This window comes from Mus pahari, chromosome 2 (assembly GCF_900095145.1).
Source record: "Mus pahari chromosome 2, PAHARI_EIJ_v1.1, whole genome shotgun sequence".
In the NCBI taxonomy this organism is placed as follows: Eukaryota; Metazoa; Chordata; class Mammalia; order Rodentia; family Muridae; genus Mus; species Mus pahari.
Window position 1 is genome coordinate 105,244,099 of NC_034591.1, and position 9,608 is coordinate 105,253,706.

Genomic DNA, 9,608 nt, shown 5'->3' on the forward strand with positions numbered 1-9,608 from the left:
AGTTGTTGAGGAGGTCAATGAGTTCCTTGCATTTTGAATATGGCATGATTGAGGTATCTTGAGAGAGAGAGAGAGAGAGAGAGAGAGAGAGAGAGAGAGAGAGAGAGAGAGAGAGAGAGAGATATTTAAGGGTGCAATAGAGCCAACAGGAACTGCTAAGTTGGTCCTATATGCCCAGCTGTAGGGTGGTGGCTCTGTGGTAGGGTTGCAGGGTCTGGGGTAGGATGGGGACTTACTTGAGGATTGGTCTCAAGAGGCTAAGCAGGGGACAGGATGGGACATAGTGGCCCCAGGTGGACACTCCAACTCAGGGAGGTACAGAGAGCAAGCGTTGGGTAGGATGGTTGAGGACCCAAGGCAGAGTGTTGGCTGAGGTAAGATTCTCTGGCTGGTCACGGGTCCACACGCCCCGCATTGACCACTGCACATACTGCATCACAGGAGAAAGATGACTCCAACCGGCTCTCGGAGAGTGAGGACCACGGTGTCACATCCACAGACAGCTGGGTCCAGGGCTCCAGGGAGTGCTCCCCTCGTCTTCGTCTTTTCTGGGTAGGTGTCACTCCTCCCAGATAGATGCTTCCCTTTGTGCTGAGCAAGTGGCTGATGCAGCTTCACAAGAGAATTCAGCAGCTCTGCAGCCCCAGCCACAGATCCTGTCCCATATTCCCACAGGACAGTGACATGCTGGGCCCCCCTCCCTGCCTGTGGGTGTGGAGTAAACAAGGTAGGAGCATGGCTGGGGCTGTGAGAGGGACCAACACCCCACCCCGCTCCCAGTATAATGCAGGACAGGTTCTAGTATATAAGGCAGGGCAGGGACAGCGGGACTGTCCCTCCTCAGCGTAAAGCAGGATGGCCCCTGTGAGAGGGACTGCTGTCCAGTGCGAAGCAGGATACTCCCCATGCATACATAGGCAAGGTGACAAAGCACATGAAGACAGCACTCTGTGGGAAGGGTGTGGACTCTGGACTCACTCAGACTGGGTGCAGAGTCCCCAGGCCTCACAATCTCAGATGACCCCATGAGGATCTCCTCTATGTCTGAGCCTCAGCTGTGTTCCTGGGCTGAGACTGGAACGGTGACCACCAAGCCCTACCTAGAACAGAGCCTGAGACAACCCAGCTATGCCATCAGCCTTGATACCGCAGACCTTATGGCTGGCAGGTGGCTCCCGGGGCCTAATGCCTGCATACTCAAGGGTGCCTGAGGGGTGCCCTTGACCCTCACTAGACAGTGGAGCACAGCTCTGTCACCTGGCCTTTTGGGGACTCAGCAAGGAGGGGATTGAGGGGAGGACATCTTACAGAATACCATGAGTTTGTGAGTAAGAGCATGTGCCACACCCACAGCAGGCTTCTCACATGTGATACAGGGCCCTATTGCCCTAGCAGCTCCAACTTCCTCGGTCCTCCCTGTGCTGGTTACGTGTCCTCAACTGGAGGAGCCAATGGCCGTAGAGGAGGACTGTCCCTGCTGAGAGCACTGGGGCTGTAGGGAGGATCTGGAATGTTGGGGAGCCCCTGGGGACCCACTTGGAGGTTGGTAACAACCCCAGCAAGGCTGGGTTTATGCAGCAGCTGCCTGCTGAGGCTGGATGGGCCTTGTTCTTAACCAGCAGCCTCAGCACATCTACCCATGTGGGTGCCCCTACTGGCTTTCCCAGCACCTTCCGGCCACCGGGAGATGCTTGTCTGCTTTATCAGTGGTCCCCATGACTCTGACAACTGTCTCTCTTATCGGTGGCCCACTGCCTGTCCACGCCACAGGCTCATGCTGTGGCCTCTGATCGGCGTTGTCTTTGGGGCTGTGCAGTCTAGGATGAAGCCTCTTCCCATCTCATGGAGGCTAGCAAACCACCTGCATCCCAGAGAGGAGACCTAGCCCACATCTGCAGGTGGTCTCTGCCCTGGCTGACGCCAGGCCTGGGGAAGGCCATATCCCCTCAGGGTTGCTGGGGATAGTGATGAGCAGGGCCAGACAGCATACTGATGAGTCTTTCCCTCTGGGCAAGTACCTAGAACTGAGAGATGCAACGATTACTGGCTATCGCCCAGTCATCTTCACTCACATCTGATTAGAGAGGCATTGCTCCATCTTTCTCTGCCTTTGCACAGTTTTGCCCAGCACCCACCCACACCACCTGCCTCCAGTGGCGCCAGCCTGCACCTGTGAGCAGCTGCCTGAGGCTCTCCCCTCTGTGTGTCTAGCTCAGGCCTCTTCGCAGCCCCCATCTGAAGCAGCCGAGTCATCAGGGCACTCTCCTCTGCTGAGGCTGTCCCCGCATCCCCACTCACCAGCTCCAGAGTCAGCTCACATCATTTCTACCCCTGCCTCTGTCCCAAGCCCGGCTCCACTCATCTCTGCATTCCCTGGTAGTCCACGGGGAGGGTGACGACCTGACATTTCTGATCTCTCTGCCTTCACCAAGGGTTGGGGTTTCAGGTGTTCACAATCTGGGCAATAAAACATGTAGATACAGGATGCAAGCAGCGGGCCTCAGCTGTCACTGGCAGCACCCTGATGGGTACCATGCTGAGAATGGATCTCTACATCTGTGTAGGACAGACCAAGATGAAGGGGCAGCTTATGTCCCCACTGGAAGGAACAAGTGGGATGAGTCCCCATATACAGCTGTGTTCTTTACTGGCTCCTGAGGCCTGAGGCCAGTGTATCTTCTTGGCCATACTGGGAGTTGGGTGGGGTGGCAAAGTGCACTGTCCCGAAGATAGGGTTTCTTCACAGGTCTGATGCATAATGGGTAGTGGTGGAGATGCTGTTGCTGGTGACAATGGTGTTGGTGACAATGATGTGAATTTACTGATGGCTGTGGCAGTGATGAAATTAGTGCTGGAGGTTTATGATGGAGGTCAGCGGTGATGGGGAACAGATAGTTTTGTGTAGGTGATGGACTTAACGGTGGAGTAGGAACAGAAACCTGGTCTTTAACCTGCTCTAAGCTCAACTCAAGACACCTTCGAGAAACCTTAGCTGGGGTCCCTTTGGTTCTGTAAGGGTCTTGCCAAATGCAGAGGGAGGAGCTGGGAAGAGAGCCAGGAGACCCCGAGGGCCTGCTGGAGGGCTGATACTTCTTCCTGCCTCCTGCTCATCCACTGTCCTGATGCAAGAGCTGGACTTGTGGGCTCGGTACAAGTGCAGAGCCCAGTCTGAGGGACAAGAGAGACGCAGGTGTAAAGGGCAGAGGCCTGAAGCTGGAGAGTGAGCAACATACAAGTCTCCTCCTGGGGCCCAAAGAGCCTTCCGGAGCCCTGCTGTGGAAAAGGTTTCTGGCTACCTCCATCCCTGCCTCCATGAGACTTAGCGAACCCTATGGCTCAGGGGAGGGTGGGAACTGATGGGAACTAGGAACCACATAGAGAAAGAAATCCCCACCCCACCATTGTCCCTTGCGGCTGTGTACGTCAGGGCCAAGCAAAGCCTGGGCCCAGAAGTGGTCATGTGGGATGTGTGCCCACAGGGCATCCCTGGAAGGGTCACCAGGCTCCAGTAGTCTTTATCAGGGGCCCCAGCTGTGGCCGCAGGAAGTCACTGTTTTGCTGCTGCTCTCCGCTCTAGGCCCATGATAACGTCAGGGGCTCAGAGTGTATTGAGCAACACCTAAGCCTGGGCTGAGGGACCTCTGACCTACAGGTTTACCAGCTGGACCCGAGCATGCAGGCTGAGGTGGAAGAAAGGGTACAGGCCATGGTGGGAAGGTCCAGTCTGCTTTCCCCAATGTCTAGTGAGTACAGGACAGGTAGGTCTGTGTCCTCAAGCTGGGTCATAGCAAAGGGACCCCAATCAGTGTCCAAAGATGCATCTTTGGTGCCCTACACAATTCTGTCCTTATATCCAAGTTCCACTACCCGTGGTGAATTCCCAAACCTTCCACACACCCCCTTCCCACTGTCATTCTGAACTGCTCCCCTCCCACAGCCAGAAACGACCCTATCCTGGAGCCAGCCACCCCACAGGGATCTTTTGCCCAGGTCTTTGACTGGTACAAGAAGGGTCCCCTGGAATCCACCCCTGCTGCTGTTCTTCCTCAGGCCTCCACTCCAGTCTCCCTGTCAGCTTAGCCCAGCACCATGCCACCCACCTACTCCCAGCAGGCAAGCCTGTTGCTGGCTGAGGTGAGCAAATTCATGGCTAACTCTGCTCTCAGTGGTGTGGTGATTGCTCCGGTGGGGGTTCCTGGAGGGATGGGATTTGGGGAGCCCTTAACTCACTGTCCTCTAGTGATCTATTGGCTTTCCTTGTTAGAGCCTGCACTTCTGGCCCCTCAACAGCATGCCCCTCCTCTCCCGGCAAACTCCTGTTCTTGCTTCAAGATCTTGTTCATGGAGCCTCTGTGGTCTCTTGGCAGAAGGGTCATAGATGACCCTCAAGAAAGGGACCAGCTAGAACTGGGAGTCCATGAGTGGTGTTCAGGAAAGCGGCAATATGGAGGTTGTCCAGGTCAGGAAGCCTGGGCTGGGATCACCCTTGAGCTGGAGGGAATTCTACCCAGCTCAGGGCCCTGGATTTGGTACTCCTGATAGCCCCCCTATTGCTAGTCTTGCCAGGTCCTAGAGAAGATGCTCATTCACCTTTGTGCTCTGTGCGCTGTGGGTCACCACCCTGCATCCCTGCATCCACCACACCCCACTCTCCTTTATTCCGCTTCTGTGCAGATGTCACACATGCAGTAGACAGACAAACCCTGAGCACATGGTGTCCAGACACTGGCCCTGTCCAGCGGCTCTGTCCACGCATGAACCCAGGTGCACATGTGCCTGGCTGGGAGGACAGAGACCACCCCTTCTGCCCCAGGCCCCCAGGGCTTCCCATTTACCAGCCGTTATCTATCAAAAATATATTAACCCCGAGCCTGTTTCCATCAGAGTCTCGATTCCAGGGACGGTTCCAGATAAGCCTTATCTCTGTGCTGGTGCATTAGCCCCATGCTCCAGGGCCTGCCAATCATGCTGCCCCCACCCAGCCTGTGTTGTGACACTGGCTGTGTGACTTCATATTGTGTAGGCAGGCCAGCTAGTAATAGGCCAGAGGGTGCTTCTTTTCCAAAGACACACCCCAGGCACTATGGCAAGGGGTTGGGGATGTCTAGGGCCCTAACCCTTGGCACAGATCCCAAGCAAGTTCCTGTGGGCTATGGCTGCAATGAGCCTGGCCCTTTGGAGTCGTGTGTTCCCTACAATACTGGGACCAGGGACGGTGTCAGGGGTGGGGGGTCCTGAAGCTGAGGGTCCTGCCTATAGCCAGTCCTGATCGGCTCCTTCCCACTGCTGCCTTGGCAGGGCTGCTCCTTTATCCCATCTTTAACTCACTAACGTGTATTCAGGTTTCCATCGATATCATGCCTGCGAGAGGCCGCTTTTGGGGCCCAGTTGTGTCCTGAGGCCACACTGGGCAGGCCTGCCTTATACACATTCTCAGAGTCCTATAAGCTCTCGGGGGTTACACGCTGAGCCTTCCAGTGCTCAACCCTGGGTTCTTCTGTGTCTCCACGTAGGAAAGTAGTCTTCAGGAGAGATGCTGGGCTATGGACATGGAGACACGTACAGGTCCTGGAGAAATGGCTCAACTGGAGCTAGGCTAGGGCTGGGGCTGGCTGCAGTACCTCTGTGTACATATCTGTTGGCTTTCTCCCAGGCTACAGAATGTAAAGGCAGCTCCATGTTCAGCAGAGTCCCATGTGCTCAGATCTACTCAATAGAGCAGGGCTTCTCTGATATAATGGGGATCCTGAGATATAAGCTGGGGACCTGCCCAAGGTCATATGCCCAATCGGAGAAGACAGGGCTAATACACCCCAACTGGAAGGGACTCTGAGAGGAGTAAACTTCTGGGCCCCTGTCCAGGGGAGGCTCTTGGTCCAGTCTTTGTGCTGAGCAGAAGGGCTTCTTTCCCTATGAGGATGCAGACCCTTCACCCACTCACCAACACTTAGAGGCCACAATCCTGGAAGGCCTCTTTGGCTCCCAGGAGTGATGGAGGGGACTATGGGACCTCAGCCAGGTTGGCTACCTGCCCTGAAGTTTGTGCCCAAGCCTGGGCCTCACTGGCTCTAACTGGCTGCTCCCCCAGGCTTCCTAACAGGTAAATAGGGTGGGGCAGGGCATGGGGTAGCTCAGCCAGTGGCCCTGTCCTTCAAGCATGGTAGTCTTTAGGGCTGGGTGGAGCTAAATGAGGGCACAGGAGGTCCAGGACCAAGCAGAAGGCAGCCACCCCGAGGTGCCCATGCAGGTGGCACCGGTGGGGTTCCTTAGAGCTGGGACTCAGCTCCTTTAGGAAAGGAGCTCCCGTAGTCCCATGGCTACACTCACTACATTTGTTGTCCTCTGGGACCCAGGCCAGGGGAGTTCTACAACTAGAGGAAGCTGGTCCCTAAAGGCCTGGTAGTAAGACCCAGCCCCTGCTTGCCTTCAGCTATAGGCTGTCCTGACTATGGCTGCCTGGGGCCTGGCCTCTTGGAGGCATGAGGGGCTTGGTGGGCTGATGATATATCTGACTAGGGACCATGACTTACAGGGACGCTGTGTTCTGTGGTCTGGCTCCTTTTTCTCTGTCCTTAACTCTGGGGCTTAACAGACCCAAGTCATTTGATCACATTCTGCCCCTGTTAATATTTTTAATGCCATTTTTGAAAATTAAAGCATAATGCACCGATTACTGGGATAAAGGGAGGCCTTCACGTCTGTCTGGAGGCCAAACTGAGAAACGTTGGGACATCTGCTCCCCTTACAGGTGTCTGGAAAAGCTCTGATATCCTTCATTGGCCAGTTCTATCCTCTTGCCCCTATCTCAGTCCCCATGCTAAGCTTGAGGGTGCTGGGGCTGAAGATGAGCATGGAGAGGGTCCAGGTACTCCACCCCTGGTCTAGCACCCTTGGGAGTCCATGGTTCCAAAACTGGAGGCCAGGGCCTATTGACCTCTAGTGCAAAGATGGAACCCCAGGGTACTAACCCCTGACCAGAGGACACCAGGAAACTCAGCTGTTCAGAAAACCTCCATTCTTCAAGGTCCACTGACAACAGCCCAGGAGACACTTGTCTGAACCTAGCAGCTCTCGAGTCCTAAACCCAATGCACGCAATCCCCTATGGTGCCTGGGATTCCCCTGGGAGACAGGCAGACTATGGGCACACTAGGTCACATATGAGATGTTTATTTCCAGTTGGAGGGTGCCAGCTAGTTGGGGCAAGGCTGAGTGGCTGCACAAACTCTAGCTGGGGAAGACCCAGGTTGCTGGCTCTGCTAAGGCCCTTTTCTAGTGGGTCTAGTTGCTATCCTGAGTGCCTCCTGGCACGGTTCCTCATTTTCCCCAGGTTTTCTCAATGGGGCTCAATAACAATGCAATGGCAGTGGGATGGGGCTGACTGCCTACAGACTAGGGAGGTTGAGGCACGTCTGGGGGCATCTGGCACTGTGGTCTGGCTTGCAGCTGGGCAGGATGGTTCATTCAGGGAGTCTGTACCATGCGCTTCTGGGTATCAAAGACATAGCGCTTGAAAGACAGGCTGAGCGTCACAGGCTGTATGGGCTCTGGCCGCTCAGTGCCCTCCTCTGGCTTGGTGGTCTCTCCACGGCCAGCTCGGCTCCGCTTCTTGAGTGTAGGTGTCAGGATCTTCTTGGACTCAGGGTTGAGGCCACCTGCAAGGGATGAAAGTGTCACTGACTCATTGTAGGCACAGCTGTCCTTGCCTCCCCCAACTCAGCATCACTACCTCTGCCAGTTCACTACCAGCCAGTCACTTCTGGGGTATGACTCTGATCTTCTGGCTGCTCATCTGGTCCCTAGGGACCAAATGCTCTCTAGGGACACGGTTCTACCTGCCAGATATGTCACTAAAAGTTCCTGGCCACTGTGGTGATACTCTCTTACCCTTATATTGGGAGTCTGAACCTGTAGCAGACTAATGTCTTCTTTCTGCCTCTGGGTGGGTCCAGAGGAGGGAGCCTAAGCAGACCAGCAGTGATCAGGGGAGCAGCTGGGAGCTTTAACCAGCTCTCCTGGGTCAGAGCTCTTGCAGGATCTTACCCAGGCTCTGGGAGACACTGTCTATAGCCAGCTCCTCATCCTCATCCTTATCACCAACCCAGAGGCTGGGCTCCTGGCCATTCTCAAGAGCTCAACACGATCTTTCTTCACCTACAACTGCCTTTTCTCTTTCTATTTCCACAGTGGAAGACATCCCATGGTCCCTCAGCTTAGCCATTTTTTTTTTTTTTTTCCGAGACAGGGTGTCTCTGTGTAGCCCTGGCTGTCCTGGAACTCACTTTGTAGACCAGGCCGGCCTCGAACTCAGAAATCTGCCTGCCTCTGCCTCCCAGCGCTTAATCATTTTTTTAGTTATGCTATATCCTGACAGTGTCTGGCAGCTGCGGACTCTGCAGTAGTTACTGAGTCCAGCATCCTACATGATTATTTAGTCTTGTGTTGAGATATTCTACTGACTGTCTTATTTGCAGATGAGATAGATGCTGCGAAGAGGCTCAGGCCATGTCTGCTAGTACTTACTAGCACCTGGGGGAATCTCCTGACAGTCCATAATTCTGAAGGGCAAAATCCACCAGCATGTGGGTCTCTGACAATGTTTTTTTTTGTTGTTGTTGTTTTTGAGTCAGGATATCTCTATATTGCTCTGGCTGTTCTGGAACTCACTATGTACAGCAGGCTGGACTCAACTCAGAGATATTCTTGCTTTGCCTCTTGAGTGTTGCGATTACAGGCATAGGCTACCCCTGCCCTGCCTCTGACAATGACCCTGAAGAGGGCTACCACCTCTCCAAGCACCTTGCACTGGCCCCCAATCTCTGGATTTAAAAAGAAGTACATCCCTAGATAATTGCATTCAGGTTAGGAATGGCTTGTCTCACTGTATGAAGAGTCTGGGCTTACAGTGCAAAAATGAGACCGTGAGCCATCTCAGAACCTGGAGGCCTGGGGAAAGCCAAGGACTTGAAGCTGCTGACAGGGCCCTGGAGTGAGGTTGCCTGCCTGAGTGCACACAGGGAAAGGTGTCTTCCTGCAGCAGCCTGATCTGTAGTCCTCCTCTCAGATGGTGCCTGGGCCCTGGAGTAAGAAGGCCCTGGGCTGGTGCCAGGCCTGCAGGTATCTGAGTCCCTGAATCAGAGCTGGGCCTTCCTCCTGCTGGCACCAGACCCTGACAAATGGTAAGGGCCTGTCTCTCTCTGGTGCCAGGAGGTCTGATCACTAAAGAGGTGCAGGGCTCCAGAGCGTCTGTGCCATGCTAGAGAGACAGGTGTGGCCCAATCGGCAGTCCATCTCATCTGTGATGGTTCTGGTTACACACATCAGCTCAGAGTAGGCAGGGATGCAAGAACAAGTCTGGCATTAGCAATACTGTGGCCATTCAGCAGCTTGGTCACTGTGGCGTCACAGGGATCTGGGAACAACACTAAGGGTCTACCAAAAAACCTGTGCCAACAGCTCCTGGGGCAATGTGGCAGATATCACTCTTTCTTTCTTTTCTTTTTTCTTTTCTTTTCTTTTCTTTTCTTTTCTTTTCTTTTCTTTTCTTTTCTCTTTTCTTTTCTTTCTTTCTTTCTTTTTCTTTCCTTCCTTCCTTCCTTCCTTCCTTCC

At 54.2% G+C, this 9,608-nt stretch overlaps 1 protein-coding gene across 1 annotated transcript in view; it reads right to left on the bottom strand.

Annotated features, from left to right (window-relative positions):
* Nucleotides 1-7,153: 7,153 nt before the first annotated feature.
* The window catches only part of Eefsec (eukaryotic elongation factor, selenocysteine-tRNA specific), a 199,766-nt gene continuing 197,311 nt past the window's right edge, over nucleotides 7,154-9,608 (bottom strand). Inside the window, exon 7 of the mRNA XM_021190399.1 lies at nucleotides 7,154-7,654. Within this exon, the coding sequence (XP_021046058.1) occupies nucleotides 7,464-7,654 (191 nt within the window). The 3' untranslated portion in view covers nucleotides 7,154-7,463. The remainder of the gene's footprint in view (nucleotides 7,655-9,608) is intronic.